At 41.4% G+C, this 24164-nt stretch overlaps 1 protein-coding gene across 5 annotated transcripts in view; it reads right to left on the bottom strand.

The window, feature by feature from the left end:
• The window catches only part of DIS3L2 (DIS3 like 3'-5' exoribonuclease 2), a 285589-nt gene that overhangs the window by 219711 nt on the left and 41714 nt on the right, over positions 1 to 24164 (bottom strand). For all 5 annotated transcript variants that reach the window (XM_053655254.1, XM_053655253.1, XM_053655255.1 and 2 more), the window contains one exon: positions 16207 to 16308. In XM_053655254.1, coding sequence (XP_053511229.1) covers positions 16207 to 16308 — 102 coding nt within the window. The remainder of the gene's footprint in view (positions 1 to 16206; positions 16309 to 24164) is intronic.

The following is a 24164-nucleotide window of genomic DNA, read 5'->3' as shown; positions in this document are numbered from 1 at the left end:
CACCATGGCCACCACTCTGGTCCATATATCTCTCACCTGGATATAGGCAACAGCCTTGTAAAGGAGTCCTCTACTCCCTATTTCCAACACAGCAGCCGAGTGAGCCTATGATACATAAGTCATATCATATCAATGCTCTAAATCCTCCAAAGCTTCCCACCTCCATCAGGGCTAAAACCCAGCTCCCTGATGCACAGGCCCTACCTGATCCATACCCAGCCCCATGAGCCCTCTCATCTCCAGCAATTCTCCAGTTCAGCCTCTTTACTGTTCCTTGAACACATTAGGCACGTAACTTCTAACTGCTGTTCCCCAAGATTGCCACAAGGACAGCTCCCTCACTTCCTTCAGTTCTTACTCAAAGTCACCTTCTTAATGAGGTCTTCTTTGGTCACCCTAGTTAAAATCTCAATACCATCCCCCTAAATTCTTATCTCTCTTCCTTATCTCATTTATTTTTCATCTTCAGTACATACCACTATTGAGCACACTAAGCATATTTTATTTACATTTTTCTATCTTTCCCAGTGAAACGCAAGCTCCATGAAGAAGATTTTCTTCCTTTTTTTTGCTCCTTGTTCTGTTCCCAACACTTAATATAGTACGTAACACAATGTCTTCTAGACAATTCCATCCTAATGTGCTACTATCCTCTTAAACTCAAAGCATCAAAACCACTAGTCCTTCCCCTCAGACCAGCTCCCTTTCTGGTCTCTTCCTTTTCAAAACCACTTGAACCACTTCTTCAAGCCTTTCAAACCCACAGCCACATCTGACTCTCCCTTCCACTGAACGCACCACTGCACCAAACCCTTCACTCCTCTCCCTGCACGCACTCTTGTGTCTCCACACATTCCTGGTATTCTCTGCCGGGGGAAGTGGGGCACGAGGGGACCAAATGGTAACAGGAAAAATACAATAAAGATTAAATTTTAACAATTCCCTGGTATTCTCAATGTCACCACCCTATAAACTTCTAGGAATAAAAAATCTGATTAAATTCCCTTCTGACTCAAAAAAATTCCATGAATTTCTCTTCCCAGAAGAAACTAATTCCCTGTTCTTTGGCTTCCTATTCCAAGACCTTAACCTTTTCAATGTCCACTGACCCTTTTTTGACCATTTTAAACTTACCTGCCAATACCTTCCATTACAAACCATTCACAGGCCACTGCCAATTTTTCCCCAGCTTAGATCACAGCAATTCAAGAACAGGTTTCTCAAAACTTAAAAGAGTAGAATCTGTCTCCCTCTTTCTACTTCTCTGTGACTGCATCAGGGAAAACTGCATAGCTCCCTTTAAAAATGGTTCTATTTTGGTTTAACTGTTTTAAGGAAAGAAGAAAAAGAAAAAGGGCTCCTACAAAAATAAGTGACCCATGTCTACGAAGAAGCCCACCACTGTGCAGACCAGGCTTGGGCTGCAGGAGAGGGACGGTGCAGAAGTAGGAATCATCAGGCCTTACGAGTCTCCGGACATAGTTCCCAAGGGATCACAGGCCCGGGAACAGAATGGTGGGTGTCCTGCACCACGTGCCTTCCTTCTCTTCTGCACAGCAACTACCCATCACCTAACTCCGACACAACCAAGCCTCTGTACCTACTCACAAAGGAGAGTGAGAAGCCGCTGTGTCCCCTTAGAGGAAACCCAGTTTACAAAACACAGAGGATCCAACTAGAGCAATCTCAGTAGCAAGGTGATAAATATTTTGATGGCAGAAATAAGCAGAGAGGTAGAGAAAGAATTTGGCAAAATATAACACCAAGTTCTGAAGCTCAGAACAGTTTTTAAAAAGTCAGGCAAAAAGCTAGATACAGACAAATCTGGGAAAACAAATCCTAAGGACTAGTTTCTAAGAGACAGAAAACTTCCAAGAATAGAGCTCATGGAATAAATAAATAACTACTCAGACTGATTGAAAGAATACTTGTATATATGCATGGGACCTTGGCCAGGTAGCCCAGTTGGTTAGAGCACTGTCCCGATACGCCAAGGTTGCAGGTTCAATCCCCAGTCAGGGCACATACAAGAAGTGCCCTGACTGATGTGTCTCAGTGGATCGAGCGCCAGACTGTTAATTAAAGGGTTGCTGGTTTGATTCCCAGTCAGGACACATGCCTGGGTTAAAGGTCAGGTCCCCAGTGAGAAGTGCTCAAGAGACAAACACACACTGATGTGTCTCTCCCTCTCTTTCTCCCTCCCTTCCCCTCTAAAAATAAATAAATAAAATCTTTTTTAAAAAGAAGCAACCGATGAATGTATAAATAAGGGGAACAACAAATCAATACCTCTCTCTCAAATCAGTAAATAAGGAAAAATTTTTAAAAAGGAATATATGCATGTACATGTAACTTTGTACATTGTGGTTGCTTTTCTTTATTGTATTTTGACTTAGGTCTTTGTCATAAAATATATGCAACTTATTAATTATGATTAATAATCACAAGAGACAGAAAAAACAAATAGAATTGTTTTTTTAAAAGTAACATAGTGACTTAGGTAACTGAGCCAATCACCTGATGTTAGTGGGAATATGTGACTGCGTGTGTATGTGTGTGTGTGAGCGAGCTCAGATTCCCTCGGTACTAGCTCCATTTCCAGAGTAGCCTCTCTCCTTATAGGGTAAAGAAGGATTCCGGCAGCTTCAGAATTATACCCCACCCTCTTAGAAACCTCCGGTGAGAAAAAGAAACTCTTGCCCAGGTGCTCTACAAAAAGTCCCAGGATTCCTCTGCTGGGTGATTCGGGTGGGACACTCACTATGGAACCAGTCACTACAATGAGGAGGTGGGCTGCATTGTGGAATGTGGCCAACTGTTCAATCCAAGTAAAGAACAAAGTTGTAGCCTCCTTAGAAATGCTCAAAGTAGGATTTTTTAAAGACAATTCTCTATATTTTTACTAATAGGAAAAGCCTACTAATACCATTTCAACTATTTCCCTAAGTCAAAGATCATTCCTCTTTAAGAATCACAATTTCTGATATGAAATCAAAGCAAGGATATGTCATTTAGAAAAGAAAATAACTTACAAAGCTTAAACAACAATCAAATAAAGATTATCTGTGCTTAAAGTTTTTGCAAGTATAAAGAATTAGCTGCAGTACCTGACCTCAGATTCCTTTACATCACATCAGCCTCCAGCAAAATGGATTTCACATCCTAGAAACACACTTCCATATCCTGGACATCATTGAAATACCAGCTCAATTCACAGATTATTTCAGAAAACCAAACAGAATACCATGCAAAAATTTCAGGACAAGAGAGATTCAGGACACTAATACAAGGGCCACAATCCGAGAGACTAATGATGTTCCATATCATTAAAGCCACTTTACTATTAACAGGTTAACCACAATCACCTGAAAAGCCGGCCAACACTTGACAATAAAAACCGAAACCACATTTCTTTGATTAGTGGTTGCTGACACACTATAAACTTTGCACCTATTGCTGGACTTAAAAATAGATCTAAGGTATGGCCTACTCAAAAAAATCTACTTGTATCTGCAACCATCCTTCTTCCCAACTGGAATCACAGACAGGGGCATCCAGCTTTGAACATTATTTCTTGCCTGGTGGCTTTGCTCACTGGGTCACAATGCCCCTGCCCCCATTATACTGCTCCCTCCTCCTCTGTGATAATACGTGCTCGTATCACCACACAGATATTCTCCATATTTTCCCACCTTTGGAAACACCTGCAGAAAACTGAAGCCGCTCTCTGTATTAATATCAAAGTCAAATTCAAGAAAAAAAGATTTTACAGGTCAAAAAGGAATATTTCATATTAATAAAAGAGTCAATGCACTAGTAAGCTATAATGACTGTAAACATATATTCATCTAATAAAAAAGCTTCAAGCCAGATGAAGCAAACTCTGACAAAAGTGAGAAATAAATAAATAGCCAATCATAGATATTTTAACAAATAAGAAAACTAGACAAAAAACTAGTAAGGACACAGATCTGAAATACATATATACAAATCTATGCACAAATGTACATGTTTGTGTATGTATATCCATATTATAAAAGAAGTCTTACAATTCATTAATGTGAAGACAAACTAATTAAACATAGGTAAAAGACTGCATGGACACTTCAAAAAAGAATATCTATGCATGTGTATGTGTACATACATGTATGTGTGTATACATGTGTGTATACATATATATGAATGGCCACTGAGCACACACAAAAAATATGTTCAGCATCATTTTGTCATCAGGGGAATGCAAAACAAAAGACAACAAACAATGACAGCAACAAAAAGTAAATACTACTATACACTCAACAGAGTGGTAAAAATTATAATACTGTGTCCTGGTGAGGCTGTGGAGAAAATGAATCATTTATACATTTTTAATGGGTGTGGAAAATGGTAAACTACTTTGGAAAACAGCTGCATGGTTTCTCACGAAGATAATAAATATATGCTTCCTATGTGACTCAGCAATTCCACCTTAGGTATTTAACCAAGAGAAATAAAAACATATGTCCATACAAAGACATGTACTGCAATGTTCACAGTAATCTTATTCTTAATGGTCAGAGACTAGAAATTATCCAAGTGTCCTTCAACTGGCAGATGGGTCAACAAACTCTGAGACATACACAAAATGGAATACTATTCAACAACACTAAACAACATGGATGAATCACAAATGATTATGCCTGACAGAAGAAGACCAGACTCAAAATACTTCCGTTTATACGACATTCTGGAAAAGGCAAGTCCACAAGACATAAAACACATGCGTGTTTGGCAGAGGTTGTGGAGAAGGGGCAGCATTAACTAAAAAGGGGCATAAGGGAGTCTGGGAGTGTGATGGAGTGGTTTTCTGTCTTGTTTGTGGAAACGGTTACACAAATCCATATGCTTTAAAATTCATAGAACTGATGCTAAAAAGCATGAATTTTATTATCTGTAAATACTGTATGTGAACAAAATAACTCTTTTGTACTCAAACAAGCTCAGCATGTATATACAAGAGGCAGCAAAACTTAATTAAAATGTCAAAAGTATGAGCCAAAGTTACTAACTAAAGATACCAAGTATTTTTTATTCTGGCAAAATCCAATAAACATTTATCAAAATCTTATAATGTGCAAGGCATCTCCTGGGCATTAACTCCTCCTTATAATGAGGTGACACTTAATAAGACACTTTCAAAATTATCATCACTAGCATTGTTCACTGATACCTGGAAACAAGTAGGACCACAAAGTACATCCCAGTATCTTTAAGCAGAAATCAACATTATTCAAGTAGCATAAGCTCTAAGCAATGAAAGGAATGACTGTTTCCTACTGCAATGACGAAAGAAGGGTTTATGAAAGATGGTGGTAACAGCATGGGTGGAGAGGACAGATACTGATGAAAAAGATCAGGGAAAAGTCCAGGAAGCAGGCATGTTTGATAAACAGGAGACAGGTGTGGTAAGAGCTGAAGGCTCTGCCATACACACACGCACACATACACCACAAAGAAAAACTGAGTGCTACCTTGCCAAAGACAGCCCTGAATGTCAAACATACATATCTTTTTTTTTCTTTGCTTTAGAAAATTCTTTTTTTAAATTTTTTTATTGATTATGCCATTATGGTTGTTCTATTCCCCCCTTCATTCCCCTCCACCTTCCCCCCCATCCCCATTACCCCCCTTCAGTTTATGACCATGTGTCTCAAGTTCTTTAGATTCTATATTTCCCATACTATTCTTGCCCCCCATCTATTTTCTATCTACTATCTATGCTACTTATTTTCTGTACCTTCTCCCTCTTCTCCTCCTCCCACTCCCCTGTTGCTAACCCTCCTTGAGATCTTCATTTCTATGTTTCCACTCCTGATCTAGCTGTCCTTTTGGTTTGCTTTTGTCAAACACACATCTTAAATGCACATGCATGCACACACAGTTTATTTCTTTTCTTTAGTCTCAACCTCATGCTTAAAAGAAAGACAGTCAGCAAGACAGACACCAAGACAGTAACATTCTAAACACAAATAGAGCTGAGGTTCTTATACACCAAGTGTCACTGATCCACTGGCTATACATATGGATTTCCATGTAAAAAGCTAGAACTCTCAACTTTCAAAGGACTCACACTCAAAAATAATATGGTACAGCCCTGGTTGGTGTGGCTCAGTGAATTGGATTTCCATGTAAAAAGCTAGAACTCTCAACTTTCAAAGGACTCACACTCAAAAATAATATGGTACAGCCCTGGTTGGTGTGGCTCAGTGAATTGAGTGTTGGTCTACAAACTGAAAAGTTACCGGTTTGATTCCTGGTCAAGGCACATGTCTCGGTTACAGGCCAGGGTTGTGTCTGGGGTTGTGCAAGACACACCCAGTTGGTATTTCTCTCACACATCAACATTTCTCTCCCTCTCTTCCTCCCTCCCTCCCTCCCTCTAGCAATAAGCATTTTAAATACTATTTAAAATATTTTAAAGTAGTAATAATAATAATAATGTACAATGGTGTGGAATCAGGGGAGTGAGGAGGCAAAAGCTGAAAGGGATCAAAGCCTGAGCAAGAAAGGTAACCTAATGGAATAGCAGGCCAGCAGTATCAGCACAGTGGTTACAAACAGGAATGAGCAAGTACGTAAATGTAGCAGGGACAACAGGAGCCAGGTCTCTCACTATTAGAGACAGGAGTTACAAATGTAGAAAGGAGAAACTATAATGAACCTGTGATGCTGCACTGGAATTGGAGCTATAAGTGTGAATTGGTTTTCTGGACAGATGATGGATGGATGGACAGATGGATGGAGAGACACATACATAGATGTATATACACATACATGTATTTCCTAAATCTGTTCACTGGGAGGGTTTTGGAGCAATTGGATTTCTCTACGAAAAGAAACCAAGGCTTCTTAGAAAATGGCTATTTCTAGGGCTAGCACAGGAAAAACACAAAGTGAGAGTGGACCAACTCCAGAAAATAAAGAAGTGTTCAAAGAATGATGAGACATGTCAAAATGACACAGATGCCAAATTGGGGGGCTTCCACTGACCAATCTGGGGTGACTGGAACAAAATAATGATAGTAACTCATCTGGGAAGTTACTTAATCTACTGTCTACCAAAGAGCATCTCTATATTAAACACACCCACTTTTCAGGGACTGAGAAGTCAAACATTTGCTCATGGGTAGTACCCATTTCTTTAAGATGCCCACTGCCACTCCCACACCTAAGACTTCAATCTTGAACCTCTAGTGCAGCAATTTTCAACACTGATGTGCTGCAAGAATTTTTAAAACAAGCAATACGTTCCCTGGCCAGTATGGCTCATTTGGTTGGAACATTGTTCCATGAACCAAAAGGTCACAGGTTCAATTCCCAGTCAGGGCACATGCAGAGGTTGTGGGTTTGGTCTCCAGTCAGGGCACGTGCAAGCTGCAGCTGATTAATGTTTCTCTCACATCCATCTTTCTCTTCCTCTCTTCCTCCCTCCCCTCTCTCTAAAATCAGTGAGCATGTCCTCAGGTGAGGATAAAAAATAAAAATTAAAAAATATATATAATACCTGACTACTCAGTCAGGGGCACTGAGCTCTTTCCCCTTAGATTATCAAATTAAAAAATGACAACAGCCAACACAACAGTTATCCAGTGTGAATGCACAGAAATTATACCCATTTTTTTTGTCTGATTAGCAAAAGCGCATTTTTGGTGAGCCACAGTTTCGCTAACTGGCTCCCGTGAGCCATGAGGGGAGAGTCTGGAACCTCCGCTCCGGTGAACTGTGACTGCACGAGCGCCTGCCGCTCCATGTGCGGGGCCGCCTAGAACCAGACCAGGCAAGGACGGGAAAGTGATTTCTCAGCAGAGAAGACTCTGGAGAAAGCGACGGGCTTCCACCTCTGCAGCCACAGCAGACTGTCTCCCACCCCAGCAGGCCCAGAGCGGGAGGCCTGGCACGCAAACAAGATGACTCTAAGAATCTACAGCAAACTTCCCAAGATCTCTGAATAAACAATGACCTGATTTTTAAAAAATATATTTGTCCAAGGGCTTTTTGTTGTTGTTCTTGTTTTTGACTTGTTTGGCCCTAAGGGAGGTTTAGCATCATTACTTTAGAGAATGGGGGTGGGGGAGGGCATGTTTCTCACTAAGGAGATAGTTCATTTTCCACCACAAAGACTGTATTTCTGAGCAACTGTAGGTATATAATCCAGTATCATTTCCAATTCATTGTTCACATAATGTCACATTTCATTTCGAACCCACAAGACCTCAAATGCTCCCTGTGAGCTCTAGGCACTTCCATGATTCAGAAGTTGACACAGCAGAGGAAGCTCTTGTGAACTCTGAGACTAGGCTGGCTGCCACATACAGAATTATCCCAGGAGATAATCTGTTTGAGATTTAACTTTGAAGAAGAAGTAAAAAAGGATTAAAAAGAAGAAACCTGGCCCCAAGCTATAAAGGGGAGTAGAACTGTATGTGCATGTGTGTTTACAAGAGTATAAAAGCAAGGAGTTTATCTACCTTGTGGTTGACCTTTTTTTCAAGCTTAAACCTGCCCAAAGCTTTGGGAAGAAAGTTACATTAACAAAAAGCTCCCTTGCTTCACTGGGTAAGTCTCTGATCATGTAAAAAACATGTCTTTGCTTTCCTGTTAGCACTTTTCTTCCTTGCTTTGCAGAGAGCCAAGCCCAAGTACCAAACAGAAAGCTATTTTTGAACAAGCAGGGTCCAAAAGAATCACTTCGGGGTTATACAGTCACTGAGCAGAACCAAATGCTGCTTTCAAAATCCACTGGTAAAATCTAGCCTTAAAAGAGTCATCTAGATTTTATGCTGGGTTTGGTGGTACTATTATTTTTGATATGTAAGCCAATGGTAAGTCTCTTGAAGGTAAACTTTTCTTTAAACCAACCATTTTCTAACAGCACAAAGCTGGAAACACAATTTTCATAGTTTTACTTAAATCATTTTAAAATATTTATTTATTTTTAGAGAGAGGGGAAGGGAGGGAGAAAGAGAGGGAGAGAAACATCAATGTGTGAGAGATACATTGATCAGCTGCCTCTCGCACACCCCCAACTGGGGTCCTGGCCCACAACCCAGGCATGTGCCCTGACTTGGAATCGAACCAGCAACCTTTCAGTTCACAGGCTTTCAGCACTTAATCCACTGAGCCAGACCAGCCAGGGCTATTGTTTTTAAAGCTGTCATCTTTCCTTTACTTTGACAGGAACCTAAATTCATATACAGTTAAATATACTCTAAATCATTACTAATGTCTATAAAACATGAGATAAGGTATATCTATCAAATTTTTTAAAAATAAGAAACAAAAATTTTAACAATGGTAGTAACAAGCAATAATATCATATTACTATTAATGATAAAGTCTTTATGATCTATAAATATTACCAAATAAATACCAGCCCAGTTCCTTCCCTGCCTTTCATTTACAAAAACTGCATTTGTTGATCTTCGATTTGTTAACTCAAAGATCAACAAATTCACTTTGTATCACCCACTGTACTTTAAAGCAAGAATTACATAACTAACTTTAAGAATGATCACACTTTAAGGGTGATCTTAAAGACCATCTAGATCATTTCAGGTACTTCTGATTTCTTTTTTCACTAGTGGGGATAACTTTGTAATAAGTGATATATAAGCTTTTACCAGATTTCCCTAATGACCAAGGGCATATAACTTTTCAGAAGGCTATTCAAGACTGCAACATATTATTAATCCAGCGTGTTAGTCATTAGTGCAGTTCACCAGATACATCCTACTATTGCTACATGGAGGCAGTTGGAAGGATTACACTTCATGGTTCTCTTGTGGTAGAGCCAGGTGACTCCTTCTGGCTAATGAGTTGTGAGCAGAACTGACCATCGCTTTTGAAGAAAGGTATTTCTTCAAAAGAAATGTGGCCCTCAAGGGCTCTGCTTCCTTCTGCCACAGGAAAGGGGAACACTCCTAACGGCAGCTATTCGGTTACTCTGGAACTCTGCAATGAAGACAACACGAAGCAAAGCCCTAAACGATCTGGATGGGCAAGCAGCACGAGTAAGAAACGAGCCATGTTGTTCCACAGTGTAACCTTACCAACACACAGTGGTCTAGCAATTTAGACACAGCAAAGGAACACTTAGTCAATCACAAACATTTTATGTCAATAAGTAAATGCTGTCAGTGGTAAATTTCAAGAGCAAGAAAAAGTAAATTTGAGTTTTCGTGTGATCTTGGCCAAACCATGACTCTCAGTCTTCATTTCAAAGAACAGTAACAGCAGTACCTGACATCCCCAGAGCACCTGTAGCGAGCCAAACTATTTTCAGTACTTCATCTACATCAACTCATTCCTCACACTGAGCGTGAACTCTCCATCAAGCCATTTCCAGAGAGTTTAGAAGGAAAGAATTAGCATTCTAGCAAATAATCCTGAAGTATTAATTGGGAGTTTCCCAGCACAAACAAGCTACTCTAGCCTTAAATGATACATTCCTTATTTCAGACATTTCAATTTGAATTACAGAGATCTGACAGCATGTTTAAAGCAGTAAAGAACCTGAAGTATTTGATCCCAGAGCTGGCAATAATGAAGAAGAAAATATGGTTGTTAAAAATAGATTTGTGTATATAACAATTTGGGGAAAATCTGATCATGGCAGTAGATACACCTCACCTACCATACTGCTTGTGGGTGGAGGCAGCAAAGACCTTGCCTCCCTCATTAAGCAACTTCCAAGTCTTTTTGGGCCTGCCACCCAGGCCAAGAAACCAAACAGTTCTAAGAAACCCTAATTCCACTAGGATTGAGAACAACCCAAAATGATAGTGGTTATATAAGAGACTGGATTAAATATGATCTAGCATGATGGGTGCGTATTTAAAGAGGAACGTGGAACACAAAGCTTTAAAACCGTCACTTGAAGGAAAAGCCAGTCAAAGGGAACAGTTTACTGCACTGGACCAACTTCACGTGCCCATAAGGAAGTTTGGAACAGCCATCGAAAACCAGGGATTAGATGTGCACTTTGATTTTTTCTATTGTTTAACTTAGAATAAGAGTGGTTACTCCTATCAGTACTTCCTTTATTCTTCTAAAGTGAAGCTGTTTTTCTTTCTGTGCCAATCTCTTCTAAAATACCCATCCATACTTCCATTGTTTCCTTGCTAAAACATTAGGATCATTAAATAAAAATGTTTTCTTAGAAACTGGATAATAGACATGTTAGAAAATACAGAGTAACTGTCCCTGCTTCCCCGCTCCTTCATTTCATGTATGCATCCTTTGCTCTGTTGCAAGTTAAATGGAAGAACCCTGTTCTCAGAGAAACTTAGACTCAGCTAACACAGCGTCTGCTGGGCACATCCCCACTGTACCCTGTCAGTGCAACGCTGGTGCTCAAATACCTGGGAGACATGAACAGCACTCCAGCTTCCCAGCGGGTATTAATAATCAAATCAATCCCAGGCTGTCTTACTATATTTTTAAATATTCAGACAAAAGAATACAGAAGCTAAGTTCCAAGGAGTAGTAATTTCACTTGAAATCCACCCTGACTCTTCAGCTAGTTAGCTTCTGTTTCACATCGTTTTACCTAATTGAGGGTAATTTTCATATGCTCCTGCTGGTCTCCTTCCCTCTGACTTTCTCACTCACTATGCTTGCATCAACTAAGCTGCTGGCCCTAGCTCCCAACCAGGCAAGATAAGCAATATTTAAACAGCTCTGGCTCCTCCTATAGGAAGCCTTAGCTTTTAACCCCCCTCTCAGACCCAAGACACCAAAGCTGAATTCTGGGCTCCCAAATTTACTTCATACACCTAGAAAAGGCCCAGAATTCTGGGTCTCAGGGTTGGTCTTCTGCTTTGGTTCTTGCTCCCTGTACTGCTCTAGCCAATTCTAGCTTGGGGATCAAAACCTACCCTTGACTCCCAGCCCAGTGGCTGCCTCTACTAGTCTGTTTGTAATAAGATGGTCCTGCATTTCTGAAATTAGAACCCTATCCCAAAGCCCTCGAAGGACCCACCTCCTACACAACAACTGCCTACCTGCTTTCTCAATACCTGTGCCACATGCCCCACGAACGTGGGGTCTGCTGCCAGCAAGTCAGGGTGGCATCTGGGTCTGAAACTCCTTTGACTCTGTACCTGACTGGGCCAGCTCTCTCAGTATGTGACCTGCTATCTACAGCAGATGCCTGGGCAGGTTGTGACGTATTCCCAACATCTGCCTCCATAACACCCTGAGAAGCCACCGTACCTCTCTAACCTTAAGATACAACCACTAGAATTCTAATTATTTTTTTCTAAACTGTTTATTTCCTAAAATAATACTAGGCCTTTGGTCATTCCAATTAATAGAGTCATCTTCTTTACCCATGATGGCAACTTAAAATGTTACCTAATGCTAAAGCATATATTACTGTTTTTTGGATGTATATTGATTCTTATGATACCCGACAATATCTATCTGCAGATCGAATAACTCTCTTCTTTTTATCTGTGAACTAACAATCCAGCAATGAGATTATAAAATGAGATATAAATCTGAATCCCAATTCTCTCCCTCCCTAGCTCCCTAAATAAGATATTTAAGCTAAGCCTCAGATCTCTTATTCGCAAAATTGAGAGAGATGGCAGCCAACCAAAGAACAGTGTGAGGCACAAAACACAGTTTGTGGTACATAGTAAGCACTAAAACATCAGCCATCAGTAGCAACAGCCACAGGTTTACATTTGCTTATTTGCAAAGTGCTGGAGTAGTAACAGAAGGAACAGAGCAGGATAAACTTTTCTTATAGTTAACAAAAAGGATGAAGAACAAGGTTGTTTAATAGCTATGGGAGATAAACTTGATGGCAGAAAAGAGAATGGAAGAGGCAGAGGGAAGGTCAAATAAATGGCAAGTGGAAAACTTCACAAAGCAAAGTGCAGTATTCCATGAGCATCTGTAAAAGGGGGCCAAGGACACAGGTCTTCGTGGAGGGCATGGCCTAGAGGACAGTCAGGAATCCCCTGCACTGGCCAGCGTCTAGAAGAGTTGATTGAAGGGCTACAGAGCTTAGCCAATGGCATGGCAGGAAGAGAGGCTTTATTCCACCTGTTCCTCCCTCAAAAGGGAAATGTTCATAATCCTCTCTTGCCCAATTATTCTCAGCACAAATTATCCTCCTCTTAAAACAAAACAGATCCTCTCCTTCTCCATCCCCATCCTTCAAACCTTACTTCAAATATGACCTCCTCTATGAAGCCTTCCCCAATTCACCCACAGTTTCATGCTTCCATAACACGTATTTCTCTTTCTGTCCTGCACACTGTACTACAACTGTTCCCATCCCCTTCCCATCCAGCCCCACGCTCCTTAAAACAAAACCTGTAACCTATGCAAGTCTGTCCCTCCAGCATCTAGCGTGGAGCCAGGTGAGTGAAGGCTGAGAAGCCCCTGGGCGCCCTGCACTGCCGCAGGCAGAAACATCAGGACCACAGTTCCTAACACTTGGGCGACATGGCCCCAGCTTTGGAAGCCTGAGGACAGCCCCAGACCTTCAGCCTAGAAAAATACCCACACACGCACTAACTCAACACACACACATGCACACACACACGCATGCACAAACGAACACAAAGAGCATTAAGCTAAAAGTCAAAATATCTGAATTCTAGATTCTACTCCCTGGTTCTGTCAAAAACTCCAAGTTTTCAAAGAAGTCACTTAACTTCTCAATTGACAAAGTGAAAATAAACTATCATTTCCCTTCAACTGTCCTTCATTAGATATCTGTAATAAAAATACATATATATAAAAAGTGTGGAATTCTGAAATTAAAATTGTTATATATGAGCAAATTATTTTTTTATATTGCCTCACAGCTTGATACTTTTATAGCTATCTATTTTGCCAAAAAACATGCTGTGAAATAAATTGACTATTTACTACAATAGCAAAAAGAACTATTGTTTTTTTTGAAAACCCAAAGGCCCTACAGTTTACGTACCCAGGAGGGGTGAGCACAACAAGTGTAAAGAAGCAAAGATGAATAATCCAATTAATTCGCACTGGTTCACACCACTGACTACAGATTCCTTTGATAACAATATGCTTTTGTGCTTGCAAACCTGTAATACAATTGGCCAGTATGCTTTGAAATGTTTCGATTCTACACGCCAGGGATGCTTGATGACAGTCTGAATACTCTCCCCAGTTTGAACCGACAACTGTCACAGGTGGGCTACAGCGAACAGAGCTCTCCTCTCCAGATTGGGAAGCTGTGAAACACTCTAACTAATGAGTCCTAAGAGACATACCTAATAGGGCTGGCTTTAATATAAACAGCAACTGTCAGGTAGCCACCGTGAAGACCCTCGGGGGCGTTACAGGAACAGCGTAAGTTAGGAACCCTGGACTACCCTCGACACTTCAAATCTGAAAGCTGAAGAGGCCCATGCACACACCAAGGCTGGCCCTCTGTCACTGCCCCCGCTCTACTCCTGCCAGCAACCCCAAAAGTAGGGTCCTCCTTGACAGTCTCAGCCTTTCTCTGTATCCATGGATATTAACTATAAAACAGAAAAACAACAAGCTATGTCTATGTAGCCTCAATGTTTTGACTGTGGAGATACTATAAGAAATCTACAAATTCTTATCTACTTAACTAACTCCAGTGACCCAGGAATCCACAAAATTAGACCTTTCAGGGAGAACCACAACTTTGTTTTGTTGAGTCTTAAAGCGGGTACAGATTTCGTCTAGAGCTAAAGGCACCAAGGCAGAAGTAAGAACGCCCAAGTCCGAAATCTGTCCTCCTAGAACTCAACAATGATAAACACCTTTACCTCCAGCCTACTGCCACCTTCTTAGGCGTCCTGCCCAAAACAGTGCTTCTGAAGATACCAGGGAAGAATGTGCTCGCTGGGCTTTACTACAAATAAGTGAAAGACAAGGGAAATGATGCAACCATTTATTTAGTTAGTTAGTATTTATTTATTTATTTATTTATATGCTTATTTTAGCCATCCCCTGCCTCAGCCAAAGACAGTAAGGATGCCAGGCGACTCGGCCTTGTTCTTCTAAACAATCTCTGCAGAGCTCAACAGATGCTCTACTATATGCACTCTATTCTTACTCTTCACCAGTCAACACCTAATCAGCTCCAGACCTATCCAACTTGCTAACAATTCTTCTGTTTCTTTCGATTCTACCCGCATTACTCCTCAAGTCAAAGGAAGCCATCTTTCTTGTCCTTCTTTGACTCATCTTAATTATAATGCTGCCTCTTTACTGTCAAATGACCTCTAAGAATATTTTCTTTGGCTTGACCGAGCCCTAATGTCTTCTTGGACCTGGTCAACACTGTGCTCGGTGATGCTCTCAAGAAAAAAGGAAGTGAACCAAATCAATCTATGTTCCTAGGACTTGGAGCCAACCCTTAGCTGTGCTTTCAAGGAATCAAGGGGAGGAGACTATATCCACAACTGGCAGCAACGGGGGTGGGAGGATGTTCTGGACTAGGATAATTAACTTTCGTAAAACACTCTGCACTTAACTTCACAGCATTAACCAAAATCATTCTTAAATTTGTGTAAGTGTGATTAATATGTGTCTCTTCCTGACTGCACCCCCCACCAGACTAAAAAAAGCTCTAGGAGGGCAAGAACTATGTCATTTTGATCATGACTAATTTCCCTGAGTCACAAATCACTGGCACACAAGTCTAACTCAGTTACTCTAGCCCTGCCAGATGAGACAAATTAAGCTTATGTCTCAACAAAGTGCTGGTATAAGGTAATACTTCCCACACTCTGGGTGACTTAATAATAAGAACTAACGTTTCTTGACCTGCTCCCATTGACCTGACACCATTTGCAGATTTTTACAGGTTTCTCATTTAATCCTCACGACAAGCCAATGAAGTAGGTGCTATGATCATTCCCATTTTATGGATGAGGCATCTGAGGCACAGAGAAGTTATACAATTTGCTAAGCATGTTACAGGGAAGATAGACCACCAAGGAGAGAGCAAGGAAAACAACTCAAATCATTCAGTGTCTGCCCACCAGCTGCTTCTATGTCCCAAGCATTATGTGGCCCGTTTCTGAGGCAGACACAGGGCCTGAGGGGTTCCATAACTGCTTAGTTTGTGATGTCCCACTGATGCACCATGGGATGCAGAAGGCCCTGAGAAATCCACAATTAGAAAATGAAAATTTAACTCACCTTCCACTGCTCCTCTGGAAGCAGCTTCACGACAACCAGGTCCCCATTCAAGGCTCTATTACGAGCAACAACCCCATCAATAAAAATGTCTCGATCGCCATCCTAAGTTGGAGAAAGAAATAAAATAATCAGCTTACCGAAGCTTGAAACCAAAAATTACTTCCTTGGTTTAAAAACTGTACACTCCACAGTGTGTCCGCTGATTTCATAGGAACTGTACACAGCCACAAGCAGACCTAGAGAGAGTTCATTCTCTTTGGAATTAACAGAAATGGTGATGGACACAGAAGAGCACATCAACAGAATACAGGGAGGCCAAAAACAAATGAAAGCGCATAAAGCAAAAAACTGGGGTGGCATGTTTTCATAACTCAAATAAGAAAGGAGTAAGGACTTCCGCCAAGATGGAGGTATAGGTGGATGTGCCGTGCCTTCTCACACAACCAAGTTTAGGGACAACTAAATATTAGCATCAGAAAACACAACCAGAACACAGAAAATTGAACTTTTCGGAAGTCCGTTAACAACAAATTCTTCAGCCCGACCGGTAAGGGGCGAAACCGGCATCTGGTGAGGGGTTGCACAGGAGGACTCGGTCGGACAGACCCAGGCGTGGAATCCAGACGTGCGAATCCAGACGCACGGGTTCCAAACGCAGGATTGGACCTAGTGAGCGACCGATCAACCCACCAGGTGAGCAAACTGCAGAGGAGACAGTGGGGAGGCGGTGCTGCATGTTGACTGCGGTCGCCTATTTGCGCGAGAGCGGACAGGCGAGGGAGTGGGCGGCTGGACCGGCCGCGGCGGTAGTGGGCTCCGCCATTTCCCCGCTCTGACCACGCCTCCACATACAGCGTCACAACCCAGCGACCTGGGAGTCCAAGGCGCCGCTTCTCTCACTTAAAGGGCCAGAACAGACCAAAAATGTCGCAAGAAGACCTCAAAGCCCCAGAGATAAATCTAAGCGACGAAGAAATAGCAAAACTCTCAGACGCACAGTTTAAAACACTGGTCATCAGGATCCTAACAGATCTGGTTGATTATAGCCACAAATTAGAGAAACATATGAAGGCTAAACTAATGGAAATGAATGGAATTCCACAGAAAACCAATAGCGATGAAAAGGAAACTGGGACTCAAATCAATGGAGTGGACCAGAAGAAAGCAAATAATGGCCAAACAGAAAAGAGTCAAGGAGCAAGAATTCAAAGAAATGAGGAGAGTCTTAGGAACCTCCAGGACATCTTTAAACGCTCCAATATCCGAATTATAGGGGTACCAGAAGGGGGAAAGGCACAGCCACCAGTGGAAAACTTATTTGAACAAATAATAAAAGAAAATTTCCCCAATCTGGCAAAGGAAATAGACTTCCAAGAAATCCAAGAAGCTCAGAGAGTACCAAAAAAGTTGGACTCAAGAAGAAACACACCAAGGCACATCATAATTACATTAGCCAAAATTAAAATGAAGGAGAGAATCCTAGAAGCAGCAAGAGCTAAGGGGACAATCACCTACAAAGGAGTCCCCATTAGACTGTCAGCAGATTTCTCAAAAGAGACCTTACAGGCAAGAAGGGGCTGGAAAGAAATATTCCAAGTCATGAAATCTAAAGACCTACAACCAAGATTGCTCTATCCAGCAAAACTTTCATTTAGAATGGAAGGACAGATAAGGTGCTTCTCAGATAAGATCAAATTCAAGGAGTTCATCATCACCAAGCCCTTATTATATGAAATGTTAAAGGGACTTATCTAAGAAAAAGAAGTTAAAGAAACATGAACAGTGAAAGGACAACAAACTCACAGTTATTAACAACCACACCTAAAACAAAAGCAAACTACAAGGACAGCTAGATCAGGAGTGGAAACATAGAAATGAAGATCTCGAGGAGGGTTAGCAACAGGGGAATGGGAGGAGGAGATGGGGGGAGAAGGTACAGAAAATAAGTAGCATAGACAGTAGATAGAAAATAGATGGGGGGGCAAGAATAGCATGGGAAATATAGAACCTAAAGGACTTGAGACACATGGACATAAACTAAAGGGGGGTAATAGTGGGGATGGGGGGGCAGGGGGGAGGGGAATGAAGGGGGGAATAGAACAACTGTAACAGCATAATCAATTTTTAAAAAAATTAAAAAAAAGAAAAAAAAAAAGAAAGGAGTAAGTTACCCTTGGGTCATCCTTTTTTAAAAGTAAAATAAAGCATGCTGATATCTTTTCTACACGAGCTGATTTTTTTAAATAAAAGAGTAAAGAAAAATAGAAGGACTGCAAGAAAACAGAAGAACAACAGCACATAATCCCTCAGGAACACTAAGAGCAGCAGCAGCAGCAGCAACCAGCTCTAGGATCTGGGATCTCCAAGACCAGCAAAGTCATTTGCCCCCAGGAGCCCTGCCCAGGAAAATGGCGGAGAGGAAACTGGAGTTGTTTTTATGGAGACCTAAGGAGGAGGCAAAGGAGAAAAGGAAAGGGACGTAAAATGAGGTTCATAAAGCTCTCTCACGCTCCACCTCCCTCACTGACCTAGGAGCAGGGCAAACCCCAAACTGTGAACACAACAAGGCCCGAACGCCTTCAGCCCCAGTCACAGGCTTATCAACAACCCACTTGAAGCAGTGGAGCCCCAGTGAACCCCCAGGTATCAACTGCTAAACCTAAATTAGTGCCAGGCTACTTTGTAAAAACACTTATATGGAAAACACAGCTAAGGAAAAGTACGCCTTCACGGTAAGTGACAAAATTAAGCATTTTCAACGTGTTTCATCAACAAACACACAAACGTACTCTCATCCTTTTATCCTTCCAAAAGTTAATACCATATGCTTCCTTTCAGAGGATGAGAGAAGTAAAATGTCCATTTTCCTTAGAGGAGGTAACAGGAAACCCATTTGGAAATTCAAAGTTTTCTAATAGACACTTGATATAGAATGGATTTAACATTCAACAGTTGACTGCAGGGAATTACTATGACATGTTAGTCAAAGTTAAAATTAGCATTCCAAACTCACCACCCCCATGGGATTTTAGACACTCAGCGATTTTTATACTTTCCAGTTACAAACCATTAGAGATCTTTCAGCACAGTCTTCCTGCTCAGTTTCCAACCTAGCCGTGGGCTGGAAGCTGCAGCCCACACACTCTGCCAAACCTCACCCACCCCAGCCCTCAGGACCAGCTACCATGTTAGCCACAGAGACAGAGTTACTGCAGCTGACCTCAGGACAAGCTTCTCCAAGAAACAGCACACAGAGAGGCAGCCAGCACACAGAGGGTGAGCAACGAAGTGTGGCACAGCATCCTTGATCAGTGCCTTCTGCAATTGAAAGCAGCAGGATGTCTCCGGCTTCCTAAGAGTGAAAATAGAGCTGCCTGCATATAGGTCACACTACCCATTATCATGCATCAAAACATACGCAATGAGGTGCCTGTCTGATAAATGGGCTACACCACCCTTAGCTCAGAGACGTCAGCCGAGATAAGACACTAGCATTGCCATGTTTCTCACCCAGCAAACCAACAGAAGCAGGGCTGAGTAGAACCTCAGACAACACATAAATCTGTAACTATTACATCACTATTCAGCTCTTACTTCCTTCATTCAGAAGCCTGTATGTGTTGCAGAACCTCTTACTTTAATGATACAAAACTTGGGAACACCTCGATGTTAAAAGTTTGAGTAATCTCTCTTAACAACTTCTTAAGGCCAAAGGTTTCAGCCCTTTATTTGAATGCCAGAAGACTTGCTTTTACCCATCAGAAAGAATAGGAAAAAAAGAAAGAAAAAAAAAACAACTGGATAATGCCCTGGCTGGTGTAGCTCAGTGGATTGAGCACGGGCCTGCGAACCAGAGGATTGCAGTTTGATTCCCGGTCAGGGCACACGCCTGGGTTGCAGGCCAGTTCCCAGTGGGGGACACATGAGAGGCAACCATACACTGATAGTTCTCTCCCTCTCTCCTTCCCTTCCCCTCTAAAGATAAATAAATATTTTTTTTAAACTGGATAATGAACAACCCTAGAGGAAGTAAACAGGGAGCTGGGGGTAACCTAACTCTATATCTAGAAGTCAGAGGGGAAAGGACAGCCCAAGTACGCGGGGATGATCAGAGCATCCTCCATCAATGGAATAGCAACTTTTGGACCCGAAATCCATTCCACAAACGTATAAAGGGTGCCTTCCATGACAAGATGCACCAAAAAGCTACAAAACTTAATTTATTTGAAACGTGTTTTTTTTTTAAAGCCAGGTTTTTACATTGGGTCCATTTCTCCTTTCTATCTTATGCCCAAATAGAATAAAAAGTCATCTTAATAATATCAGATCATCTTGGTTTGCTTAAAGTCACATACTTTTATTCTAATTCTGTCTTACCTTTTTCAGTTCTGCAGGAGGGAGCAGTTACACATAAAAGTGATTTATTCCATGTATTTTGGGTTTGTCGTGGGAAAACAAAAATCGACTTTTTATGAGTAGAAATTATAATGAATTTAGGTCAGGTTCCCAAAACACAAATCTCTTCTATACATGATGATCAGTTCACTGATCCCAGTCTCGTGACTTAAGCAGATATTCGAACATTGCAAATGACACTGCATAAGTTCACAATATTCTTTTAGAGTCAGTAATTTTAGAATTCTAGATAATTTCATCAAATCCAGTCTATTTTTGACTCTCCAAAAACTTAGAATTTTGAGGTTGATAGGAACATTAGATAATATTTACAGAATGTTTGATGCCCCCCCTCATTTTACAAATAAGAAAACCTCTGTTTTTTACTGTCAGAGCAGAGGCTACATCTTCTTTAAAGCCAGCTCCTGTCTCTACCCTCCTTGCTCAAGGAACTGTAATGTTCAGGCCCTGGTTCTGACACCCCACCTCCCAGTGCACCTGTGAGCATTTTCCAGTTCATATACGTTCGCACTGGACACAGACATGAGCCACATAGACTCAGAGATCCAAACCAGTGGTGGGATCCATCTACATTTAATTTACTGCCACTACTATCTCCTTCTTCTAAAACCTGAAACTGACCCCACAACCCACAAAAATAGAATGCAAGATTGTTCCAGTGCCCCAAACTGGAATATCTGCAATCACTTGCAAATGGACCTTGACAGAGCTTTTACAGTCTGTTCTTCATTACTTAAAGGTAAATCATTAGCATTTTTTCTCCCTCTGAAACAATATTACCACTCCATCAGGGCAGATAGGAGAATAAAAGAGGTACAGAAATAAGCCAATCCTAATATCACAACTGTCAAAAAAAAGTCTAAATAGGACACGCCAGGAATACAATTTCAAATACAACAAGTTTAGCTTTTGAAACATCAATATGTTTTATTTCTTAATTTCCTTTAACAAGCCAGATTAAACAATGGTGACACATTATTTGCAAATTTAATTCACATAAATTTAAGTTACAAAAACCTAAACTAACTAGGCCTCACACTTTAAGGGACCTCTGCTCTGTCCTGCCCTCAGCCACACTCCTCCCCATCAAGAGTGCTCAGGGCCAAATGGATGTGTATCCATCCCCATTGGTACTCAGCCCCAGATCCACTTCTGGCGCACACACTGGCATCTTCCCCAGGTCTGTCTCCCTGAAGGCAGACTAGGTCATAGGTGGCACCCCTGGATTCGACAGGTGAGTTCTGCACAGAGACTGGATGTGTGGGGTAAGATGCCCACGCAGGTGTATGCAAGGACCCTTGCAAACAGGGGATAGGGGGCCAGGACTGGGGAGTGCAGAGGGGAGTGCAGGCAGAGGTGGGCCCTCTCCGTGCAGCTCCAAAGAGTCTGAGAATTCTACACGTGAACCCAGGTTCATGGAAGGTAGATTTTCAAGGAATACATTTTATTTGTCATGAATATATTTTACTTAACAGCTTATTAGTTTAATTTATAACTTTTAAGTATTCAATACAAGGTATGTATGCCTCCTTGTGCACTCTTGTCCTCTGCCCCACACTTGTCAGGGGCCATCCTAACAGGGCTCTAACTTAGGGAAATTCAGTAGTGGCTACGCAGGGGAGAGGAAGCGAGCAGTGAAAATTTTAGAACGCTCCATGCAGTTCCCCTTACCGTTCCAATCAGGGAGAGCAAGTCTCAGTGCACGCAAGAGATGAAGAATGTGAAACTTGCTTAATCTCTTGCAAGAGAAGTTTCACACTCTTCATCTCTTGCTCAGTCCCCAGGTGCCTCTCAGAATGAACTCCTCTCCACAGTGCCTGTGATTCCCAGCCTTAAAAAACCGTGTTTTTCACATACCAAGGCTGCTAATCCAACGAAGCTCCTTTGACTGATACACCAAGAAGGAGACAATCACTCTTTCTACTGGGGAGAAAACACTGGCTATGCTGGACTTACTGAGAGATGACTCTTACCTGTCTCCAACACGGCATATGCCTAAGAGATTTCCACAGGTAACTTTTATAAATACTGAATGCGATTTTCTCCTTATGCACAAACTCTGGAACCTAACACCTATATAGAATGTGCTTTCACTTATGACGGAACTGCTCCTGCAGCTAAGGCACCTCCTCAAAGCTGACCCTCAGTTCTACAATCCACATACTGAGGTTGGCATACACACCCCGTTCTGTCACAGGAACGGAATATGACTCAGAGAGAATCAGCTTTGCACAATCAGCTATGTACAATATTATTAGTTTTGTGTGTTTTGGATACTAATATTAGTTTATTAGTTTATATTGTATGTTTTTTCAACTACACACAATATTATATGAGTGTCAGTGATTAGACATTTCTATAACTTACGAAGTGACCACCCCATGAGTATAGTACCCATCCGACACCAGACACAGTTATTACACTATTACTAACGATTCTGTAACTACCATTTTGTACTTCTTATTCCCCTCGCTGCCTTCACCCAGCCCCAACCCCGTCCCATCCACAACCATCACTTTGTTCTCTATGTCTATGAGTTTGTTTCTATTCTGTCTTCTTCGTGTTTTAGATTCCACAAGTAAGTGAAATCATGTGTCTTTGTCTTTCTCCATGTAATTTGTTTCACCTAGCATAATACCCTCTGGGTCCATCCACGTTTTTGCAATAGCAAGATCTCTTTCTTTTTTATGACTGCGTAATATAAATGTATTGCATCTCCTTTACCCACTCATCTATTGATAGACACTTGGGCTGCTTCCACATCTTGACTGTTGTAAATAATGCTGCAATGCACACAGAGGTGCGTTTATCTTTTCAAATTAGACTCTTAGACTGCTTCAGACACATACCCAGAAGTGGAACTGCTGGGTCATATGGTAGTTCTGCTTTTAATTTTTGAGGAACTCCATACTGCTCTCTCTACTGGCTGAACCAACTGACAATCCCACCAACAGGGCACAAGAGCTCCCCGTGCTCCACATCCTCCCTTTGGTTTCAGTAACACTTTTTTGTCTAATACAGTGGGTAAGACCGGAACCTGAAATACATGAATCCTTGGGTTCTGGAGGAGAGGGGAGAAAGATAACAAACTCAGCTCGAGAACAAGTTTAAGGTTACTGTAACAACAACAATCATATCTGTGAAGTACACGACTACACCTGTCATGTAACATAATGAAGTACATTAAGTGAAATATATGCATTCCATTTCCTCGTTTATAAGCAAAAGTTTATTTCTATGGTCTTTTCCACCCTGAAAAATCTGTAATTCTACTGCCATCCTATTTATGGTGTCCTGGAAAAGTTAGGTCAGGAATTTGAGAACGTTGCTCTCCCAGCTTTGCACAATCAAGCCTTATGCAGAGACCTGCTGCTGACTGTATGTCAAAGTGAACTTCCCCTAATGGGAGACAGCCTATTAAAGTGAGTCATGAACACAAGGGAGGATATGAAGGCCCCGTGGTGTGGAGCCTTGTACCAAGTCCTATCACCTGCATAAAAGTGATGTGAGAAACTCTGACCAAAAGAAAAAAAAAGCATTAC

This window comes from Artibeus jamaicensis, unplaced genomic scaffold (genome assembly GCF_021234435.1).
Source record: "Artibeus jamaicensis isolate MK-2021 breed Jamaican fruit bat unplaced genomic scaffold, CSHL_Jam_final contig_944, whole genome shotgun sequence".
NCBI lineage: Eukaryota > Metazoa > Chordata > Mammalia > Chiroptera > Phyllostomidae > Artibeus > Artibeus jamaicensis.
The sequence above is the reverse complement of the archived record's forward strand: the minus strand, read 5'-3'. Positions and strand labels throughout refer to the sequence as shown.